This window comes from Scatophagus argus, chromosome 5, assembly GCF_020382885.2.
Source record: "Scatophagus argus isolate fScaArg1 chromosome 5, fScaArg1.pri, whole genome shotgun sequence".
NCBI classification, from domain to species: domain Eukaryota; kingdom Metazoa; phylum Chordata; class Actinopteri; family Scatophagidae; genus Scatophagus; species Scatophagus argus.
Genome location: NC_058497.1, coordinates 4,784,531 through 4,808,862, shown reverse-complemented (window position 1 = coordinate 4,808,862; position 24,332 = coordinate 4,784,531). Strand labels below are relative to the sequence as shown.

Here is a 24,332-nt window from a genome sequence, read left to right as displayed (position 1 = left end):
GTTGTGCTGCTGGCTTATACTTTGATTTGGTTCATTAAACAAACCAACAACAGCCAAATAAACATATCAGAAAATCTTTATTATGCATTGATTCTTATGTCTCTCTGTGCCCTCAAACAAGCACACAGAGAAACTAAAGTCAGTACTGTAGTGTCAACAAAAGTATTTAAAAATACAATTATTTTGAAATATACATTAACATCATGTTGGAACAGCAAGTGTCTTTTACAAGCATCTGAAAAAGTCAAATAAATTTACAAAGCTGGAGATTATGGGCAATGTTGTTGTGGAAAATGAGTCATCTTTAAAGTGTTGATATGGCCTCTTATCAACATAGAGGTCACCAGTTTTAGTGTTTGATGAACTAAAGATGACGCAAACAGAATGACTCCATCTGCTGTAAGGAAAGGAAATAAACCAACACGAGGAGATCTGTTCTTCCTGCTACTGCTAATCTGCACATCTCTTTCATTAACTGTTTCTGCAAACAGAAGATCCTGCCTTCCAGCATACGTTTAACATGTCGTCCATCCGTTGGGGAGTGAAGCCTCCACAGCTGGAGAGCTTTTCATCAACAAAATCCATTGTCTTCTAAGGACGTGATAAGAGGTAATGAAGCTTCAATGTACAGTTAAATGAAAGAGGAAAGGAGATCTTTGACCCCTGATTGTACGGCAGCATTGTCATTAACCCTGTAGAACCAAGATGAAACTTTGTGACATGAGCCTTTATGATACTTGGGGTTGGGCTGATGGATCAGTTTGCCAATATTAGCAACTGTCAGCCAATCGATAATGTCCACCTATATCAGGAGCCGTTAAAACGTGTACATATAAAAAGCTGCGCTAATGAACACATTCAAATTGACAAAGAACACACATAATGTGAAATATGTCTCTTACAGTAACAAAGCACAGAGAATTCTGAAGCAACTCTATGCCGGTCTGCAAACATTTTTTAAAGCTTCTTTCAGTTTTCGTTTTCCAGCTTGCAAATTATTCTCTCTTTTACCTATTATCCAGCCGGCAGCTGGTTTGATGCCGCACAAAAAAAACAGCAGAAGAAGGTTAGAGGTTGACTGCTGATCAGAGTGGAGCATTTAAACAATCATATTTTCCTCTTCAGCCGGTGCAGACCAAACCAGAGTTTCAAGGAGGGTGACTAGTGAAATTCATTAAGAGTCCAAGCCTGTAGCCTATGTGATGTGTAAGGTGTGGCTTTTAGTGACAGACCCACAAAGGGTTCTCACCCAAGTTCATTGTAGATCTACACAACCTTTTTGCTTTAACTGTTTTAGTTTTGTGAGTGAGCAGCAGCCAGCTTATGTCGCTCCATGTGGAGTGAACAGGCAGCTCTTTGATTACATATTCACCACATCAACTTTATAAAGTGATACTTGTTGTGTTTTCAGGTTGTTTTGGCTGCACTGAGGTGGCCAAAAAAAAGTATAAATTAATTCAGATTGAATAATATATTTTGTAAATGATTTCTGGGAGCAATTTAAGCCATTTGTTTTTATTCCAAAGCCTTCAGAATCCTGACATGTACACTGATGGAAAAAGTCCATCTTCACCAAATCTTATTTTTGAAGGGAAGCAAAAACTGTTCAAATTTAAATATATTTAATATATTTGTATTTTTGCTTAATATTGGCAACTAACTGGAGACAAACCCCAAGTATGACTGTGTGACATCTAAATATTATGGAGGAAGGTCTTGATGATGAGAAACAACATATGAGAACCACTGCTGTTTAAGCAGTTAACTGGTTGTCTATGTATGGATGTAAAATACTCCATGGTCCACCCCAATACTACTGAGTTTGTGTCATTACAGAGTGCTTAACATGTCCTAGTTTGCTATCAAAAGAGAAATAAAAACTACTAGATGGGCACAAAGAAAAGTAAACCACCATTTACAATGATAACAGATAAATACTTTACTACAAATATACACTACATGATCAAAAAACGGGAATGTGACTATATTTTGAGATCCGACATTATAATGCTCATTTTTCCACTTACAATAAGGCAAGCGTTAGTCTAACATTAGAAGATACTAGCCGCTATATACAAGGACGCTACATCAAATCCAGCTAATCTGAACTTAGAAAAATGTTTTGTTTTAATTCAAAACAAAGAGAAAACAAAGACCACGATTTGTGCAATTCAGTGCAGTGGTGGGAGCGTTATGAGACACCCTTGATACACTGATGGGTGGTGGAGAGCTCAAAAACAGGCTGAAAGGAAGCACAAACATCCAGAGCCTTAAAAGAAGGTGAGCGCATGAACGATGAGTGAGGGAACAGTCGTAAGCACTGACAAATCACTGAAAAGGCTTTGTGAGTATGTTCTCTCTTTAAGGCTTTTGAAGGAGCACAGGCAGCCCTGATCTGTCCCATGATTCAGCTGGAGGCGATTCAACACTCCAGCATTTAGTGCTACATTTAGTTCAGAGTACCTGACCAGTATCTAAGTGCCTCTCTGGTGGGAGGGAAACCCAAATTTGCATCACAATATTTGCAACATGCAATATTCATATTTGTGAAATTACAGATGGAAAGTAATTCTCACAAGGGATTAGAACCTTGGGTTTACACCATCAGTGTCATGTTGTATCTATCTACACAACTGTGAGTGTTTTCCTGAAAGAGATAAATATCTCCGAGGTGGGGCTGCTGTGCTATTTTCTAAATTTGTTTTTACCAAAATAAAGTAGAATACTCAAAGCCACAAAGCTGAAATGATCACAACAATCAAAATTTGAAACACAATCCGACTGGTACTTATTATTAGGAACCCTACGACAGGCCTTTGATGCTGCTTCTCTCAGAGCTTGTCACTATGGCAACATGTTCATATTTCCCTGGCCTCACCTGGCTGGGTCAGCGCCGTCATGTGAGCACCTGACGAGCACATCAAATTTCTACAGGAGCACCTCTGAGTGTATCAAGAGATTTCCTTCTCTCTACTGTTTTTAAACCACGCTTTATTGATTACACATTAATAATGGTTATGATTGACATGAGGAGCCCCTGCCCAATGAGAACCTACTAATGTAAAACCTCCTGAGAGTGATTTAAGGCCAACTAGTGAAAGAAGAAAAATAAAAGGAAAAAAGACAGAAAAAAGCTGATCTCTTTGATCAGTGAGTCAATTCAAGCAGCTACCTACTATACACATGCTGCAGGGGTATATACAGATGATCAAGGTTATTTTGTACAAGTTACAGTGACTGAGTAATATGCAGTTAGTGGGCCACAGAAATAAGCAAAGCTAGTGTGTGTTTCTACAGGAACGGCAGGTCAGCGATTTAGTGAAACTGAACATTACAGTGCAAGGGTAAGTAAAGCAAAAAAAAAAAAACTGAAAAAAGACCTTTGTCCAAAGAAGCATTGGAAATTGATCTGATGTAAACACTCATTTCAATACCATTCCTTCCATAGGAGAAATCACCACAATACAGGCATACACACGCACACGCACACACACACACACACAGACAATATTGTGCTTAAGGTTCTGTTCCAGATCAGAGCAACAAGTCAAAAATCAGTCACCTTCATGAAGGACTGACAGTTAGTGAAATTAAATTTGTTTTGAGAAGTAAAAGGAATGTGGACGGCTGCACTACTGAGACACACACACACACACACACACACATACACACACCGGGCAGGCCTGGTGGCAGCTGTAGATCCCAGAAGCGATGGAAAGATACACTGTACAGAAGGGTTTCCATGACATTGGAAGAGTGGGCAGAGCATGTAGTGGGCTGGGCCAATCAGCGCGAGGAGAAGCCTGTTGCTAAGCTACAGCCAACCACCTGCGTCATGTCCCAGATCTGTGGAGACAAAGAGCCAATGACAACGACAGAAACAGTCTGGATTCTGCATTGTTACTGAGACAACTCATGAACTGGATGTTTCTGCAATCGCTTCAGTACTTTAAGGATGTTTTCAATCTAATAGCTATAAGTTTTCACTGGTCATTTACAATAAACTTGATAGTTTACCATTCAAAGAACAGACCCTGTGGTCTACTCAATTGAATATAATAAATCATAATAGTGATGAGTGGACAACCAAAAATGAAAAAATGATGTGTGCAGCATGGTGCACACACCTGCATGTGTGCTTTGTGTATACATGGGTGCTAACTTCTGCATGCTAACTACAACCACAAGGCTAAAATGTTGAGCATGTGCACTTTTCATCATATTTGCCATCTTAGTTGAGCTTGGTAACAAGGTAACACTGGCCACTTGGCACTAAAAATAAAGTATAGCTGAGCATGATGGGAATGCTTTTAGATTTCAAAGTATTTGATCACAAATGGTATTGGATTAACTGAAAGAGTGAGTTTGACACAATGTGAATACACGCATGAGTTAACTGGTATCAAAGAACTGTTGTTGACCTTAACAATGCGGTCACTTCCACAAGTGACCATTAGGCCTCTGGATGGGTCCATGTCCATGTGGGAGATGTTGTGTTTCCCCTCATGGAATGTTGCCAATGCTGTTCGACTATACAACACACACACACACAGAACATTTAATTAAAAATAAGGACATATTGTGACAATTTTTTACAAAATTGAAATAAATCTTTGACTCACTCTTCTTCTTTGATGCTATCAAGACAGGCATCACACACTCGCACTGGGAACTCAAAGCCCATGATTGGGTACGTGGAACGTTTCGAACTACATTTTCCACACACAGCCTTGCCACACTTTCTGCAGTGGTGCTGCACAAAGGAGAAACACTGCATTATAACATGGCCGATGGCTTAAGGGATTCACAACTGCTGTGGACACTGGCACGACTCTCCTACCTGCCTGAGCCCCAGGGTCTTAGTGTCCCACATCTGTTTGATGTTCCAGAAGAAAGGCTGCTCACACTTCTGACAGGAGTCGCTGTCTAACCACTGGGGCGCCTGCAGAGACACGTGCAGATGGAAGCTGGTTAACCGCTACATGCATGAAGAAACACCAAAAGCTACCTCTCAAAGTGAACAATCATCTTTACTCACACAAGGAGCATTTAAATTTAAAACTGATTAACAATGAAGAAATGATAAGAGTTACGTCTTCATAAAAACATCTGCCTGTAAAACAAGTGATTTTCAATTCAGTTAGAGACACTACTATTTGCATCTTACACAAAACATTTATAAAAGAAAAACTACAATCTGAAAATTCCAAACTAAAAATATATAGTGCATCAAATTATAAACCCCAAATCTAACATTATAATACCAGAGCCTGAGCTGACTGTATTACACATTGTATTGAGCATCAGTTTTAATAATGATGCAAACCTCTTCTCTCTGGGCGTCCATGTTCCACACTGCAATGCCTCCGTCAGCTGAGCACGACAACAACTGTCTGGTCAACTGGAGGTAACGCAAGGCCTGAACACGCTCGCTGAGTGAGACATTAAACACAGAGAGAGAATGAAGAGGAAAAGAAAAGCTCCAGTCAAATCAAAGGTTTCAGTCAAAACAAAATCCCAGTTTAAACATGCATTAAGCAAACCGTTCAGAGAAATCAGCATCCAACTCTGCAACTCGACAGAACATTATTCAACCTCTTATCTCAAGAATTCCTGGCGTTCAAGCTGCACATGCACTGTGCTGTTCGGTTTTCACAGCTCTTAAGAATGCCTGTGGGCAACCATGTCCAGTTAAATATCTCAGATAAACCCACTATACACTACCTGCTGGGCAGACTCTGAGGTCAGCTCAGACAAACACAGAGGAGATACAACAGAGTCAGAATACATTCATTTCCCAAACACAGATGGACTTACTGGTGTCCCTGCAGCAGTAACGTTCGTCCTTTGCGGCCTCCAATATCCCACATGATGATGCTGTGGTCGGAGGCTCCTGAGAACAGCAGCCTCTGGACAGGGTCCCACCACAGGGTCCCTATACTACCTGGAGGGATGAACACAGAGAGTAAGAAGTTCAGGAACAGTGTTCTCTGACCCCTTGGCTCCACCTGGTGCCTGCTGGGAGAACTACAGGAAGTTCCAGCCTCATTGCTGGAGCTGGAAGACTTTACACTTTTTAATGCATAAATCCATTCATTTTTGAATAAGTCCTGTTTTCCCATTGTTCTTCTCCATACACACCAAAATCTTATTTTTTGGTTCATTGTAGGCCTTGCTTACCAAACAGTGTGAACAAGTGGTTACTTTTACAATAAACTCAGCTGAGTGCCATTTTTTGCTGACAGTGACTTTATGTATTATATTTTCAATTTGATTTAATCGTAAATAAATGATGTAAATTGATGTCATTTTGATCAGTGAACTTTTTTCTAAGCAGCTCAGAACCCTTGTTTAGGTTTGCTGTAGACTAACGTCGTCCACTGTGAGGTAATTGGTATCTTGCAAAGCTATGCTGTCAACACAGCTTCCTCATCACCGTGTGTGACTTCCAGATAAAGCTCATGTAAAATGTTCATCAAAAGTGTAAGGGAAATGATAAAGCAAAAATTTGTCTTCAGACAAAGAGGGGAGAAAAAAAATGCAAATGTTTGTAACAGATCTGCATTTCAATGACAATCCAATATATGTACAATCCGACACACAAGTTGCATTTTCAAGAAATAACAGATTAAAAGCTGCTTCTACTGGCCTGAGAATGGAAGGCCACAGAGATGTGACTGATAGGCCATCTGCACATTCTTGTGATAGGATAGAGCACATTACACTCATTATCCCTCTCCATCTGTGGCCAAACAACAGCACACAGCTGTTGTTACAGTACCGAACGCTTTAACTTTGCTTCTGATTTTGTTGAATCACACATTTTCCCAGACAAGTATTGCACTTCCAAAGACTTAATTTTTTCCATGTTTACAGTGAAAACTACAGCATTCAAAGGGAAAATGACCGCTGAGACACACAACTAAGCTCTTGAAGTCAGACTAGTCATATGATGAATAACAGCAGGTGTTAAACTGACTGGGCTGGGAGTAACTGTAGCTGCATTAGACACAGGGTCAGTGCACACACACACATGCAGAGAGAGAGAGAGAGAGAGAGAGAGAGAGAGAGAGAGAAAGAGACAGAGAGAGAGAGAGAGAGACAGACAGACAGAGAGAGAGAGACAGACAGACAGAGAGAGAGAGAGACAGAGAGAGAGAGAGACAGAGAGAGAGAGAGAGAGAGAGAGAGAGACACAGAGAGAGACACACAGAGAGTATTCTTATAGACACATGTTATACAAATGTAGGAAGCCAGACCACATAATGGGATCTGCATATATGGCCACATTACTGACAATGTGGAAAAACACTAGTTAGAAAGTCATTTTCTCTGTTGGAGTTATGCTTTCATCAGCTGACATGTGGCGCCAACAATGACTTATATCTTAACATGAAACTATCTAAGCTGCTAATATTCATTTAATTTGAGCTATTTTTTTAAAGAAAATTCTATTTTAAGATGAAAACTAAGATGTGGATTTCACTGTGAGTTACTGCACCAACTTTGATGTGAAACTGTGAGTGAGGTCTGACCTTTCCGTTCTGCTTTTCAAATTTGATCAAGCGTAATTCCCATGAAATATTTGGGTGGTGCTCCTGCTTGAGTGCAGCTTGAGCGAAAACACCACACCCAGCAGCCTGTATTATGATCAGTCCAATCAATATGTATTATCATGGGCACAAAGGCACAAAGCCCATCAAAGTGAGAGGAACGAAATAACTACAATCAGCTGCACAGAGCTGTGTGCCTCCACCAACCAGCCACGTTGCAGTTTACATCTACGTCTGTCGAGGCTGATATAATACATGTAGTGACTGTTTTGTCACATGGTGCAACAACAACCACCTGAAACTCAGTATCATCAAAACCAATGAGCTTGTGGTGGACTGCAAAGCTGCAATTCTGGATGTTATTGCAAAGAAGCTACAGATTCTAAAACATGGAGGCTTCACACACATCTTCAACTCCACAGTACAGAAGATCTCTACAATCAGCACAGTTTCAAGGTGGACACCCAAGTTTAGCTTGAGATATGGTCAGAATGAAACGGACGGACAACCCAAAAACATAATGTCTCCGGCCATGTCTCTCACCAGTGCAGAAGCATAAAAAATTATTATGCTGTAAAGATTTGTATTTTTTTTTTTTATCTTATGTGAAAGGACACGCTAACATGCTTGTGCCAACTGTCTAACCCATAAGCAATACATCTGTGGTAAAAATAGGATTTTGAGTGGTGGAGAGAGTAGTGTCATCTGGTCAGAAGAGTCATCCCTCACCCTGTTCTCAACCAGCACATGAGCATGCATGTGATAAGGAGAACCTGAAGAAGAACACAGGGAGAGTGTTTGTTTCACACAATAAAGTGCCCTAGCGACACACTTTTGTTCGTTTTCTTGCCAAGTTCACTGAACCCTTGAACACAAACCCCATGTGACCAATTCATTCACTCTTCGATGAAGCATTTGTATTTAGATGAAGGTTTCAGAGAATGACAACACTCTTATTTGAACTGAAGTGCTTGATGAGCATGGAAACGACGCAGCTTCCTGATCTCAACTCAAACAAGCGGATATGAGAACTGCCTTAACAGCACAGGAGATAGCAATTTCCATAAATCTTCAAAACCTCAAATGATGGCATTTCTTTTAGGAAAATATCCTGCCAACAGAGCTCGACTCAATTATGTGAGAGCCCATAAAGTTACTGCGGCAGTATGTGGTGCTCTTTTTGACAAAATATTTATGGACTCTTCTTTTATTTAGACGCTTGACTCTACCTCCTGGTCATTTAAAAAATAAACACGTATGTCATCATGTAGGACTCAACTGGTCATTCATTTTCTTACATAATGATGCCCTGTGGAGGAATCTGGGTCATTCACCATTTACTGTAACCAGATGTGCATATCTGGCATCAGCATCACAAACCAGCTTATGGGTACAAGTACACGATTCAGCTATGCAATTAATAGCTGCGTGTGGATGATTCTGTATGTGCAGGCAGGGGTGTGTCCTTACCTTCATGCCCCTTGAGGGTAGTGATGGTGGAGTACGTCTGCTTCTCCAGCTTCAGCAGTGTGATCTGTCCTGAGTAATCGCCAACAAAGGCATGCTGCGTCTCATGATCGTATCTGAGCAGGATGTCAAGGCTTAACAACACTCTACGTGTTATTACTCAGCTGATAGATGCTCCCATACACTGTGCACACAGTGAGTGAATGAAGGATACTGTAGACAGGAGGCCCAGGCGGTGAAGTAGTGTCTCCCCAGCATGCTGCCACTCTGGGTGCACATCCAGCTCACACTCTTGTCATGGCCAGTGCTCACCACCCACTCACTCTCCAGAGAGAACACCATATCAGATACACGGTTCTGGTGGGCTGCAAAACACACACACACACACCAAGTGTCATGCAGAATAAACACTGAACAAGATCTCATCTAGTCTACCAGACTTCATGTCTGGCCTGTCATGGATGGCTGCATCTAAGACTAATTTGCCCTTTCCACATGCTTATCCCATCTGCTTAGTGTCGCTGTAATCCACACTAAGACAAAAGAATCCCTTCATGATCTGTACTCCCATCAGTGTGAATGGTCCATCTGGGGGATCACCTCAAAGGCGTTCTCTATTCACTGTCTCTAGCTTTACAGACAGCAAGGTTTTAACCTCCTTTGTAACACTGTAGTGTTCAGAACTTTGGCAAACAGCTACATTGATAAAATGTCAAATTTTCTACTAAACTGCTGCCGTTACTCAGTACAGTGTGTGCAGATATGAGTGAAGCAACATGGTAAAGTTGTATGCTGTGCAACGAAAACAATGAGCTGAAAGAAACTGCTGCTTCCTGATAATTCTGAGTTCAGCACTTGCACTGACTTTACGTTACACGCTGAAATTTCAGCCATCGATAATCAATGGGCTTTAAACAACTTTAAACAACAATTTTACATCCCTGAAAAACCTCTTAACAACCACCCACGAGTTCATCGCAAAAGCATATTATGGAGTCAGCAGCTTTTGCAGCATTGTTCAAACCAAAATATGGTGAGTTGGGTGTGAATATTTAACTCAACATAAACATCAAACAGGCTTAAAGAATACATGAGGAAAAACACTTTTCTTAAAAACATTTGATTTTTACAACTTCAAAGCCACATTAAAGAGAGGGTTTCTAGCGAAAATGGGCTGAACTCATTACTGCAAAGCGAAACAAATGACATGTCTGGACTGGCCTTCTCACTGTATTACACTTCACTGAGGAGGGTACACTGGATAAATCAAATTATTATGGCTCATGGTAATGCAAAGCATCACTGGTAAGTAAAGCTTAAAAAGAAGTAATTTCTCTCTTCTTCAAGTAGGATTAACTATTAGAACTGAAGCAGAAATATTCCTAAAACCTGATTTTATTCCACAAACAGCTACATGTGCTTTCTCTTTTATCCTGCACTACTTTTAATCGATGGGAAAATTCTTTGCATATTTTTATTGCCTCGTGACCAAACCATGACTGTCCATGACGCAGGGCAGTGAGGCTTAACCTTTGATCCTTTCTGTCATCCTTCCTGTTCTAGTGCTCCTTTCTCACAAAAACTCTTTCTTCCCGAAATCCAGTTAAGCAACAGGCACTCAAAAACCACTTTGGCTCCATTTATCTTACTGCTGTGTTTTAATCTGTTACTGTCCGGGGTGTCTGACGGAGCAATGGATTTTGTCCCCTGTGCAGTTTGTGCAGTGGCACTGCTCAAGCCACGATCAACAAGCACACATAACGTCACAGTACGCATTTTGCCAAATAATTAATCTGAACTACAAAAAACAGGACAGGAATTTCCAAATTCATTCTGTCATATCAATTTCAAAGCAGAATAAACATATGTATGTATTCTATTTTTTTTTTTTAATCATTGGCCAATGGGCTGTTAAAAAAGGAAGTGCAGCTCTGAAGAAAGAAACACGGATTGCCAAAAGGCAAATGGTATTGTTAAGCTCTGCCTGTGTTTCAAGTGCACAGACATATCCTAATGCATGTTTGATCTCATTGGGAATCTTGTTTGTGCTGTTCAGGCTCTGCTACTTGAATTTGCTACAAGTGGGAAAAACCAGATGCAGCATTCCAGTGGTGACGTGGTGTTTTGCCCTCTCGAGCAACAGGCTGTGTATTTCACCCCCCCACCCCCTCACCCCCAGCTTGATTTTCCATTGAGGAGCCTACGAGGCTGCTGACAGAATTGCTGGAACTGTGTTCTGTTCATAACCTACAAATAATGACAATATAACAGGGGATGAAATCAAAACGTTCATCTGCAGCTAACCATTATTCTCAATGCTGAAAGTGAAAAGAGGTCTCAAAACTTGACCAAGACCAAGGTGACGAAAAAGAATCATGTTTGTTCCACCAACAGTCCAAAACTCAGATATATTCACTTTACAGCGATACAAGACAAAGATTGTTGTAATTATTGTGTATTTATGACAGTGATATAGTTGTTAGGGTCCAAAACATGATGAACTGTGATTTGTTTTGCTCATAATTTTACAAAAAATTCAATAATAATAATGCTGCACTTTGAGTCTAGCATATATTGCAAACAAAAAAGGTTAAATTGTGATGTTCCAATCAGCCATCAATAAAAATTTGAGCTGACAGTCAAACTATGCAATCCTTCCTGTCTCATCTCATTACAAAATTGGACTTAACAGTTGCGTTGAGTGTGTGTGTGTGTGTGTGTGTGTGTGTCCTCGTCTCTTCTTCTCACCTGGATACGTTTTGACGTGGTTCATCTTGTTGAAATCTTCAGAGATAAGAAACTCCTAGAAGGCGAGCAAACACACACCAAAAAAACAAGTTTCAAATCAAATAATTAACCTTTCCCCCACAGGCATTTGGAGGAATCCAAATATTGAATTTGGAGCTTATTTAAGACAGGCAGGTTTTTTATTTTGTTTTTTTTTAAACTTGACTGTTTGAACAACCAAAAGTCACTTGTTTGAAGTTAGACTCACTCACCACAACAGCTCCATTGTCCTGGCCTACGAAGATGCGTCTGCTGTCATGGTGGTATGACATGCAAGAGCATGGAGCTGAAGAGGCAAGAAGACAGTCACCGTGAGCTTGGAAAGTAAAACCCAAACTAACACAGATAAGCTAGTGCATATACATGTATTCATGATCCCTCTTTGCACCGAACACAGCAGTCTTACTTACAGGACACCGTGTGGTAGATGCTGGGCCAGTACTGACCACTGTCTCGCTTCAGCCAAACTCTGATGGTTCTGAAGGGAAATGTCAAAACATCAAATTCAAAGCATACTCCCATGTTACTGTGCGGTCTGTTTTATCAAGATCAATATCTAATTATCTGATATTAAAGTACTTTAAATGCATTTCTAATCATTCATTTACTGTTTGTATGGACCTATGTTGCAGTTGGACAAATATATACTTAGTGTAAAAATGCTACTTGGCATTTTTCAGTGGAAATATCCACTCAAGAGAGTCTTCATCCAGGGCTTGGCCTAATCCTCGTCTGGGAAACCAGCCCCAATTCTCTTCACACACAATGCTTCAGTCTGTTCACAAAGCAGCACTGAAGGCAGCAGGATGACAAATTTATTAACAGTGGGCTGAAATCATTTGTGTTGGTGAAAAATTATTCTTGGCAGATTTAGTATTATCTAAAAGGCACACCAGCCATGCACACAAACTCTGCAAAAGTTACTGCTGCATTACAGAGTAACTGATGCAGTACTGAATCACCCTTTTGATCATTTTTTGTGTTGTGTCGTGTTTTTAACACTTGGTGTGTATAGTCTACTACTCCCTAAAATTTATATAAGAAACCAGAAAACTTTACAAAGATCAGATCTACTGTCATGTTTGTTTTACATTCAAGCTCATTTAAAATAAGCTTCTGTCAACCAAGACATTGGGTGTAAAGTTTTACTTGTGTTCCAGTAAAAGGTCTGCACAGCATTAATCACATCAAAAGCAGCAACAGGTCCTGCTCTCTTTCATCAAGGAAGTCCATCCCACCACTTCCCTTTTCAGTATCAAGATGTCTGATGGAAACTGTAGCAACTAAGTTTCTTCACCTTTAAATGAGGATGTTGCTCTCCATGCTTGTAACCAAGCATGACAGTTCTATTATCACTTACAGCGAATGTGATGGACTAAAATGGCCACATCTACACCTTCACAGCAGAGATGATCTGACTATGAGAGCAAGTGAGGTCTGTTAAATTATAGCTGGACTGCTGCCTTCACGTTTTGTTGAACATATGGTATTGACTTTCTGACTTAAACATCTCATGAAAGCCGCAAAGTAGTATTTTCTATTGTATCTAACTTTCTCAGGGGGCAAAAAGAGTTTCTGTTTCAATAAGTATTAAATCATGTGTAGTTTAACAATGCCTCGCATTATCAAGAAAACTGTGACTAAGTAAGATAAACAACCTAAGATACTCTTAGTTATTGTCGTTCACGTCACATGCGGCCAATAAATAAATATATTACAATGTCCAGCTAAAAGCCTCGTCACACCGGCTGGTTTGACAAAGTAATGTTTACCATGAGCAGCAGTCAGCTCGCTATTTAAGTCAACGGAGCCTAGCACACTGTGATAGTGTTGCATATAGAAAACTGTGAGTCATAACATTCACCATAAAACGGAAACCAAACGTTAGCTATATTCCCGATTAGTATTACGGTGGGTTGTTTGCGCCCGGACACTTTATGGACGTGACTCACTCTAGAAGGATTTCTACTCCCACGTCCACTAGCGCTAACCCTGGTACTAGTTAGAATATGCCAGCAAAAAGTTTGCATCTTGAGAGGAAAAAATGTGTCGTTTCTGTTATCCTCCTTAAACCACTGCGCCAGAAATTAAGAGTACAACGGCCAGCAACTAGACCAAGCCCGCTAGCCATTGCTGTTACGCTACCATTAGCCTGTCTGGCAAACTCACCTGTCCTCGCTGACCGTGATCACTCCATCTTCTTTTGGAATTAAAACGGCTGCGTTGACAGCATCTGTGTGTCCTTCGATCTTGTTCAAAAGAATAGGTCTAGCGGTTTGGGGCCTCGAATGAATCTCCGCAGCCATGGTTTGAACCAGCCAACAGTGTTTTCTCTCTGCTGATTTTCCTCCTCACTAGCCAGCAAAGGAAGATCAGCTGACACCCCGGAGCCGCTGTCAGGATTGCCGTAATGACTGCAAGAATGCTCCCAACAAATTCAGACCGGAAACAACCGAAATGGACAACAAAGAATTCAGTTTCACCAGATGCCATGTAGTTTTACAAGACTAACGGTAGTTGGCCAGACACCAGTGTTGCCAGATTAAAAAAAAAAACACCAAACCAATCTGGCAGATTGGCTAATTGGCTAATTAATTTCGGTCTAAACTGCTGTAATTTTAATGTATTTAAAACAATTAAAGTCACGGTTAAGACAGCCCAAATCCTGTCCGCCCTCCCAAGAACATTTGAACCTGCACAATACAAAATTTCCCAATCATTAAACTCTGGGATTAAACTTTATTGCACAGTGAAGAACTATTGAGACAATAAAACCTAGTTTAGCATCTAATGAGCAGTAGTTTACATAAATTGCAAGATGCAATTTTTGCAAAACTCAAGTGTAGTGGTTTAGTCCCCGTATTCACGATGCCCATCTGCTGCAGATCTGACTGAACAGCCCAGCAATGAAGTTCAGCATCTGAACATGTGGAAAATGTTGACACAACAGCAAACACCACATGCAGACAAACATTCCACTGTCAGAAATACTATTCCCAAAAATAAGTGAGACAAAAATCAATAATGTTATAAATATGTGTATTTATTTGATCAAATATGAAGCAAGTATGATAACAGAGGACCTCCTCAGTGAGGGAAACAAGTAGCTGGATGCTTGGCGTTCAAGATGTGATGTACATCCATAACTTTGGAGTGAAACTTAGAACAGACTGGAGTGACATGACTTGAGATGGAGAACTTTTAAACTGAACCAGTGATGGAATAAACAAATGGATTATCTCACTCCAGATTTGAGAAAATACACATTTAACAATCAAAGTCTTTAAAAAAACCAACTTAAAAAGTTCAAAAAAGTAAAACAAAAAATTAAAACAGCTGGAAACTTTAGTATGCAAAACATTTTATAACCCATGTTATGCATTTAAGGAAATGGGTAACATAAAAAGCAATATTTAAAACAAATAACATATCTCCACACTGTACATAAGTCTACAGCAAAATTTGTGTGTGTATATGTGGGAGTGTGTTTATGTGTGTGTGTTCATGCGTGGCAGGGTAGAAGCATTTCCGCTGCTGGCCTACGATGCTACAGTATCAGGGGCTGAGCAGCAATGGCCAGGCTCAAGGCTGGTTGATCTGGCCCATAAAGAGAATGGTACCTGGGGACAGAGACACGGAGAACTTGTCAAAGTCAAGCACCACTTTTTCTTTTTTTTGATTACCCAGGGGTCTCATTTACAAAACTCTGCAGAGAATCCACACTAAATGTTCATGTATGTACAAAAAAAGAAAAGACAGAATGCCAATAAATATTCTGATTTATAAGTAAGAGGTTTTAGAGCACATATGGCTGAATCAGTGCAAGCACAGTACAAGTCCATGCATCCATCTGACAGCCTCACACGAGTGTTAGCGATATTTATATGTTTACAGCAATCAGAATGACTGTTTCACACCTTGCCAAAATGACCATGATAATCGGTGGAATATCATTTGAAAATGGAAATTTGATTTATGTTTTGTTATGGTGAACTTGGCCTAAATTAGGATTTTTTTTTATAAATCTCAGTTTATGCTTAGAAGGTGGAATGCACACAAATGAAGCAAAAACAGAAGTGTTTTTTGAGCTCCTCCAATGGTCAATTGAGGCTGGCTCCAAAAGCCAGTCATTCCCCACATGATGCCATGTTAAAATGGCCAACTCTTTATTACTCTGTGTGTTAGTTGGGTGTGTGTGGGACTGTGAATTTTTACATAAGTCACTCATTTAAATTATTTTAAGGCTTAAAATTATGCATAATTAAGGGCATGGCCACTGAGTGTCTGCTATGCTTCACTTCAGATAATGTGAATCACTGAACTTTGGTGGTGTTGGTGCCTTTTGGAGAATTTTACATGGAACTGCTGGACAAATACTATGGCTTGCTGTATGGTTAACTGTACTAACAGACCACACTGAACTTCACATACAGCTCCTCAGAAACCTAAGCCAAACATGGGGGATTAATTGCCGCATTTCATATGCCGATATGTGTAGTGTATTTCCTTGTGTGGTTGCACAGATGTTAGATCTTCTATATAAATGTATTCTGAGTAGAACTTTAAAGATAAGTAAACCCACACGATATAAAGATTTGACTATACCTGTGGGGTTATGTCTGATGAGGAAGAGGAAAGGTCTGTCCACTGTAACCCAAGGTGGAGAGGACCGAGCCAACAAAATGGCAGCTAAACACAAAAGCAAATACATTGTAAAAACATATCAGAAAGTGTAAAAGCACAGGCTACAGAATGGATGTACCAATACTTTAAGGGCATTATAAGTCGTTATATAGAACGTTCTCATCAACTAAGCACACAGCCTTTTTTTTGGCTCAACATTTAAGTCAAAGACAAAGCTAACTGTTCAAATACTTACTAGTGGCAGCTGCTGCTTTTGTTCCATCTTCATTCACAACAACTTTGGCTTTTTGAAGTGCCTTGGATACATACACAGGCTCAGTACCTGAGAAAACAATAACTGTTCAGCCGAGCTTTAGACACATACAGGATATTAGTTTTCTTGAATTTCCCTCGGGATCAATAAAGTATCTATCTATCTATCTATCTATTTATCTATCTATCTACAAATGTGCCATGCCTATTATTGACAAGTTCATATGTGCATGATGGAGTTACTTTGTGAAATAATACACTAACATTTGTGAAAAGAACTGCACTGTGTATTTTTGAGAAATCGTTAAGCACCCTGCATCCTCCTGCCCAAATGCCATTTACTGCCATTGTTAGCGTTCTGGCAATGCAAGCTTGTTCATTTCATGTTACCAACTGCTCCCCTCTGCTTTGGGCTCCACCACACTAATAAATTTTGCCACAGATTTTGGACTGACTTTGCCATCACTCTGTTGTCACATCAGTTATTTATTCATAATACAATCTTGAGTTTGGCTATTGCCGTATCAGAGCTGAGGTCCAATAAGCCACATTTAAAGCACCTGTACCAGAATGAAGAACCTTTAGCCTGAAATGAAACAGAATTCTTGACAGCAGAAAGTTTGACTTGTTGCAGCAGGAAAAGCAAAAAAATGTCTCTTATGAAAAGGCCTATGTAAATAATACAGTACTTTGATGACACTTATTTCAAAGATGTGGCTATATGATGGAAAGGGAAAGTGAAAGCTACAGTGTAGCTATTTCACTCATTTTCAAAGATACAGACTAATGCAGCTTTCAATGAGCTTGACTCAACCCTCTTGGTATTTTTCATTTTTTCTTCTAAAGTCATTGTTATGTCACAATGCGCCCACATATTTACACCACATGATGGCACTAGAGTACTTCACTTAGAGCTCCTTTCATTCCATCACTCTGGGAGGTGACAGAAGAAAATGCAAGTAAATCTGGACAGCCAGGAAACTATTCATACTTCTTACTGGCTCTGGCAGTAAACAGCAAACAATGCTTTGGTATTTTCAAACCTTCTCCATATCCAAATAAGCTGGCACTGTGTCACTTTTGGGTTTGGACTGACTGTGCTTTTACTCACTGAGGTGTCTGAAGTCAGCTCTGTTCTCATTGAATATGTCTGTTATTCCCAGTGCTGAAAGAGGGGCTTCCAAGTCCACCTCCGCATCAGCAGTAAACCTAAAGACATAAACACACACACACACACACACACACATACACCCACAAGGTTACAGTCACATTCAGTCCAAATGGTATTAAGAGCATAGACACTGTTTTCAATACAGATCTTACTTGGGGATGAGCAGGCGGACTTTTCTCATGTGCATCAGTTTGGTCCAGCTCTGCACTGTGGCTGTGCTGATGTGTGGGATAACACGGGACAGGGGTGTGTCCTCTTCAGAGGGCAGAACGATCAGCATGCTGATGGTGTTGCCGTGATAGGGCAGCTCGATCACCTTGTATTTCAGTCCCTGAGGTGTGGTGGCCATGCCTGGCACAGAGAGGGTGGGAACTGGTTAATAATTTCACAAGTCAGGGTGATGGAAGAGTGAAACTTGAGTCATCCTCACATTCACTGATTAAGAGATGATTCATTTATTTTCTTCCTGGATCTTTTTAGTATCTGTTAACCCACGTTTCCACCTTTTTTGTGGTGCAAGAAAAGTGGAATGAAATAACAGTGTTCCTACTTCTGTAAACATCTGGTGTTTTTATTTCTATTGGTCTTTGTGTGAACTGATTTACTTTGGCCTTCTAATGCCACGTTATTTAAGAGCTACCAAAGAAGTAAAAATATTTTTTGAAGCTAACCAACTATCCATTTTGCCAGGATTTTGTGTTTGTGTTTCTGCGGGTGACATTATTTTCTTTGTCTTCTCTGACCATGAAGGATAGCACTGCTCATTATTTTTATTTATCCTAAACAAAGTAGGAACGGAACATGCACAATTTCCTGACAACTAACAGATTCTTCCTCAGACGAGACAGACCACACAGAAGATGTTATCATAGCAAATGCAAAAGACTCTTGTTAGGTTGTTAGCTGAAAGAATACCGTTACATCATTCAGCTAAAGATGGCACTGAATGTGCTGGACAGTGTGGGTCCTTTGACTTTTTAAATAACAACAAATTTCCATCTTTTAAAAAGGTACGTAAGTGCAAAATAAGAATGACAAAAGGACGGTTGAGATTAGACAGTCAAAGTACTACCAGAATCAAACCACAAACAACCATTTTCATGCTATATATGGTCATGGAACTAATCACAGCACACTTTGTTATGAAGTCATTCAGCCAAGTATGTGTACATCTCATTACAATCACAAAAAAATAACTGCATCGAGCCATACCAAGAGATTTAAGTCTCTAACAAAAATATCTACTATTTATGACAGAAGTGTGGAAATTTGGGGACAATAACCCAATCAACAAGTCGCACACACACAACGTACACTGAAGTGAGGGAACTGAACTAAGACTCAAATATCTGTGCCTCATAGACGAAGATGGCCTTAGTTTAACTCCAGCACTGGATGAGAAACTATTTGCAGCACTCACCATGCAATCACAACTCATCTAAATATAGATGACTGACTGGTATATCATTTCATTTCACACAGGACTAAATAATCTCATATGGTTGTGGCATATCTTAGCTTGCTTTTCCTTTCAACTCAGCTTATGAATCATAAACTGTCAAAAGTTGAGACTCCATCATAATACAAACTGAATTAAAAACAAATTAATCATTAAGTAAATAGAATATCAATTTGGCAGACCTGACTAGAATATGGAGCTGCTGATTGGCCCATTTACTGTCATTTGTGTGCAACTGGTTTGGTGACATTAGCCCATACAGCCTGTGGAGCTAGCGAATGTACATGCAAATAATAAAGGATTATAAATATGTAAAGAGCTGACTGAAAATGTTTCATAAGGAAGGAAGAAAGGGAGGAAGGAAGAAATTTGTTAGACTTCAAGGATACACACAACACACAATGGAAAACAATGAATGTAAACAGAACTTACATGAATCAGTGACTCCACAGGAGACCTTTAAAGGGACAGTTCACCACAAAATCCAAAATACATACAATACATACTTTGCAGTACTCCATCTAGATTGTTTTGCCATGAGTTCCAGTTATTTGAAGATCCCAGCTGTAGAGATATCTACCTTCTCTTGTATATAATAGCAGTTTCATGTAGGAACTATTTTATTTTTATAGAACTACATCCACAAACTGTAACACTGTGCAGAGGAACGTGTGCATCTTTTAATGGCCAAGAGGCTAGTTAACTAAGCTAGTTATTGTTACTGCTTTGAAAGCCATGCACCCACTCTGTCACAAGCACAATCCTCTCATTCATGAGCAGATGAATGTTTCCTACTGTGTGGTGATATGGTGCCGGACAGAAAAATATGCATTTTGGATGCTGGGGTGAACCATCCCATTACAAAACTGATCTGGTATCCATCAAATTTGTAATTTGTACACTGCATGACCTAACATACCGCAATCTACTTGCAAAACAAGTGTGTCTAAAAATTATGAGATTCATAATTCAAGGTGAAAAAAAGTTTCATTTTGTCTTGCCTGAGAACTGTTACTGATAAAAAAAAATGCTAAAATTATCTTACAAATTAATTTCAACCAGTCTGAACTATTCTGCAAACATCCACAGAAGAGTGAAACCTCTATAAAAGTAATTTGGGGGTGAAACGTAATAAAGAGCATCTCTTATCATTTAGATGCATCTAAAACAATGGCTGTATGCAAACAAGTAAATGATATGAAAGCAAAATCATGATTAGTGAATATCTGTTGCATTTACAAGTATTCAAACGCTTAGCGTCACACAGCAGGCCATCGGTGGGAACCTCTCACACATCACTGCTCACCCATGTTGAAGACAGATAGTTGGGACATCATTGGGACTTTATATACATTTCCATTGCCTGCAGTGAAGGGTCTCATCTTGGTGTTCTCAGGCTGGAAGCGGGACTTCCATAAGCCTTTGAAGTAGATTGAGTTGACAGCAACCAGACGGGTCAAAATCGGGTCCAGCATATCTGCTTTGATCAAGCTGGGGATATGACCTGGATAAATATGCAACATGGGTGCATTATTCAGTCGGAAAGAGTTGATAAAAGCCAGCATCTGTTTTTATATTCACTTCAAGGCAGATGAAGCAATAATAATGCAGAGCCTAATAAGGATGGTCAAATGTTCGCAGGAGAACACAGACCACATTACAAGGTTTAGGCTTTATATTGTGGTCTGTGTGCTGAGTAAGGTTTAAACAGGCGGACCACAAGAACTGTTAAATCTGTACGGACCGTTCTCGGTACGTCATGCCTGCTTGACTAGTGATCTCTTACATGTTTCTTCAAATCAAACCGCTGCAAAATATATGCTCACATCTGCCTTTACTGGGGTTCTTTGATTTCAGGGTACATCCATGACTCCTACCTTTGGTCTTATTGTTCACCCATTTATTGATTTCATCTGCTGCTGCATGGGGGTTGCTGAAATCCAGGCACTTGCTCTCACTCTGGAAGTTGGCTTTATTGGTGGCTACAAAGGCCTCCTTCATGGGGAAGCTCTCCTGGGTAAACATGGCGTTGGCGATCAGCACAATATCCTGGTTGGACTTAGCTGTCAAGGTCTTGTGCAACTTCTTCAACATCTTGTATGGTCCTGTGCAGATGAAATAAACTTTGAATCATTTCCTCAATAACCGCTACGGATTTAAAGAGGCAACTTGTAAAATAAAGCCTCAAAAAATATAGGGGGCCGCATAACCATTAACTGCGGCTTACTATACTGTTCACTGTAGAAATACAGTTTTTGTGATTTTTTGATTAATTTCATGTCTCATTCGAAAGAAGTCTGTTGTGTTGTGTGTGTTTTATCATGAGTTAAGCAGGCAATTAAGCTCTTAGTTTGGAGAAAGATCTTATCTTTGTATTTTTCTGTCTAGTAAGGAAAATATCTGTATGAATATTACTATTACTGATATTTTGTGACTGATTTTTTTACTTTTTAATCTAAACACTTATAGAGCTTGCAAGACTGTAAATATCTCTGCAACACAGTACATAGTACATTCTGTTGATAATTTTAGCTTATTTTTTGAACATTTTAAACTAAAACTCTGGTTGCATCTTACAAATGTCTCCTTTAAATGTCATTCTAAATGGCTCATCTGGCTGCAGTGATTTTGGTTCATGATGAAAGCTAATTTACCACATTCTCCAGAGATAGTCCTTACCATTCTTCTTGTAACGGAGAGCATTGAGGACCTGCTTCCGAGTCTCCCCATGGGCTCCTGGCAATAACATCCCAAGGATGGAAGCTACCCCATGGGGTGACAGCACCACATTTTCCAGGGGCCTGGAGCGGACTACTTGCTGAAAGACCTGTATGCCCAGATCAGAGCCCCTTTCACCATAAGAGGGAGCCTGGGACAGCACACCCTCGTGGCCATACAAGGTCACCAGTGCAACCAGGAACAATAATGAGAGATGCTTCATTTTAAACTCACACCTATTAAGAAACAAAGAAAATAATATTAGAGGCATCTTCAAAGAACAATGACTGTTTGTTTGTTTGTTCTCCAGTAGCTCCACACATAGTCTTAGTGGTCTGTACTGTCATCACAAGCAACAGATTTATGAAAACTAATTTTTAAAACAGTAATTGTTACTTAAACACTTTCAACATGCTGGCTATCCCTTTCATATGATTCATCATGGTTAACAGCACCATCAATCCCATGCTGCAGAGTCTGACTAACTCTTACTCACACGGTCTGAATATTACAGTCTAACCATCCTGAATGAGGTTTGTTCTTTCATTACAACTTTAGACTACATTAAATCTTTTGGAGAATGATTCAACCTGGACTCCACTTAGTGAAACAGCGTCAATGTGGACCGCCAGCCAGAATGTCTGCTGGCTTTCTTGCTTAGAGGGACATGGCATCTACGTGATATTAACCTTTTACTTATTACTTAGAATCAAGCACTATTTTTCACAGTTTCATAGTTACCTGATGTTTTAAGTTATGACTTTAACGGTGCTAATTAGATCTGCAGTTAAATCTCTGAGGATGCTCTTACAACCCTTAGAAAACGCAGTGACACAGCTTTGACTGGCAGTTTCACTATAGGGCGAACAAAACTCGGCCAAATTTTTAAATGTAGTAATGTAGTGTTAAAATACTAGTGAACTGGATGCACAATGTGCCCAGAATTTGGGAATCCTGGAGCTTACGTGTGCCATAACAGCTGCAATAAACCTTTAAAGTTGCGCCCCCGAGTCGTGTTCTTGTCAGGAATGGAGCATTCACACACATGACAAAAAAAAGCAATCCTTCACCAGCATGGTTCTTGTAGACTACTTTAAAACTACATGCAATACTACATAAGGTCCAAAAAACCAGCACAACGTTGAATGTGAAGCGCATTTTGACTTTTGTCGTTAATGTAACTTCAACTACTTACGTATTTTCTGTGGTAGGTTTGCGTTAACTATTTAGCTAATTTAAGGTATCAAACAAAACCCACCTGACGGAAATGTTGCATCTTTTAATATCAGCTACTTTAAATTGGAAATGGAAATTAGTCCTCCAAGTTGACAAGGTACAGCTACAGTTTAGACGTGTTTAAAATAGCTGTTTAATCTTCTGCAAAACTAACGTTCAAAAAGGCCAGTCCTTACCTATCACGAGATGACGTTGGATTTACCCCGCAGGTGAAATTGTAACCTTGTTGGCCCACTTTCCTCTGCGGTGCGCACAAGAAACGAAGACCTGTCCACAATGTGAGCGTAGAAAGCACTTTACTCCAGCGAAAGTGAGAACTTCTACTGACTTCACTGTTGTTTCAGAGGAGACTTTATCGGATTTAACTCCGCCTTCCAGCCAAACAACCCAGGGTTATCTCCGTTAGTTTCAATCTCGAAGGAACAGAATATGAGTTTCCGATAGAATTTCAAAATAAAAACAAATGACTTATCATATAGTTGTCCATTGTCCAATACAATCTCAATGCGAGCACAAAACTTAATAGAATATCACATTATGATATATTTTTTCTCTTCTTTGCCGAGTTGGCGCTAATATTTTCATAAGAAGCAAAAAACCTTTATATATATGAAGCTACTTCCGTTACGTTTTGGCCAAGTCTTGCTAACTTGACACAGCTAATTATAAGGTGTTTGCAACAGGAAGTAACTGATGAGAATGTTTAGAAACGTGAAATAGCAGTCATCTTACTTTCTCTTAACTGTTCATATTCAGTGGAACATTTCAACCAATCCCAATTTACGCTGAAGCTTCCATGTAACACCACAAATACGATGCGTTAATACCAGAAAGCAAAATTCTCGTTTTGCTGCCCTTTACTGAACAGAGTAAAGATGTGCTGAACAGAGCTCTCCCTCTCTCATTTTTTTTTAGGAGAGCCTGGTCTTATCCTGCTCGGGTGTAATTTGATATCTACATACCTTTCAAGTGATTAGAAGGACATAACAAATTTTGCCCTAACTTCCCTACAATTGACTATTCACAACAGACCACCTGATGTTTC

At 39.8% G+C, this 24,332-nt stretch overlaps 2 protein-coding genes across 2 annotated transcripts; both read right to left on the bottom strand.

Annotated features, from left to right (window-relative positions):
* Window positions 1–58: 58 nt before the first annotated feature.
* On the bottom strand, window positions 59–14,296 carry wdfy1 (WD repeat and FYVE domain containing 1). Its single transcript, XM_046388631.1, has 12 exons — window positions 13,977–14,296; window positions 12,218–12,285; window positions 12,020–12,093; window positions 11,769–11,823; window positions 9,235–9,385; window positions 9,024–9,136; window positions 5,818–5,944; window positions 5,327–5,432; window positions 4,841–4,942; window positions 4,623–4,753; window positions 4,422–4,530; window positions 59–3,846 (listed from the first exon to the last, which is right to left on the bottom strand). The coding sequence occupies exons 1-12, from the start codon at window positions 14,111–14,113 to the stop codon at window positions 3,787–3,789; spliced, it is 1,233 nt and encodes a 410-aa protein (XP_046244587.1). The 5' UTR covers window positions 14,114–14,296; the 3' UTR covers window positions 59–3,786.
* A 536-nt stretch (window positions 14,297–14,832) lies between these two features.
* Window positions 14,833–23,681, bottom strand: serpine2 (serpin peptidase inhibitor, clade E (nexin, plasminogen activator inhibitor type 1), member 2). The gene is made up of 9 exons (XM_046388459.1): window positions 23,464–23,681; window positions 22,013–22,287; window positions 21,211–21,438; window positions 20,640–20,837; window positions 18,027–18,225; window positions 17,815–17,912; window positions 16,687–16,773; window positions 16,413–16,496; window positions 14,833–15,427 (listed from the first exon to the last, which is right to left on the bottom strand). The coding sequence occupies exons 2-9, from the start codon at window positions 22,272–22,274 to the stop codon at window positions 15,390–15,392; spliced, it is 1,194 nt and encodes a 397-aa protein (XP_046244415.1). The 5' UTR covers window positions 22,275–22,287; window positions 23,464–23,681; the 3' UTR covers window positions 14,833–15,389.
* Between the last annotated feature and the right edge of the window lie 651 nt (window positions 23,682–24,332).

Bases quoted from the DNA above. Each gene is read 5' to 3' on its own strand.
- wdfy1 (XM_046388631.1), bottom strand. From the start codon at position 14,113: ATGGCTGCGGAGATTCATTCGAGGCCCCAAACCGCTAGACCTATTCTT. The intron at 12,286-13,976 runs GTGAGTTTGCCA...ATTTCCCTTCAG, and splicing joins ATCACGGTCAGCGAGGACAG to AACCATCAGAGTTTGGCTGA. The intron at 4,531-4,622 runs GTGAGTCAAAGA...TGTGTTGTATAG, and splicing joins GATAGCATCAAAGAAGAAGA to TCGAACAGCATTGGCAACAT.
- serpine2 (XM_046388459.1), bottom strand. From the start codon at position 22,274: ATGAAGCATCTCTCATTATTGTTCCTGGTTGCACTGGTGACCTTGTAT. The intron at 21,439-22,012 runs GTAAGGACTATC...TCATCTGCACAG, and splicing joins TCTCCGTTACAAGAAGAATG to GACCATACAAGATGTTGAAG. The intron at 17,913-18,026 runs GTAAGATCTGTA...TTATGTCTTTAG, and splicing joins GTCCGCCTGCTCATCCCCAA to GTTTACTGCTGATGCGGAGG.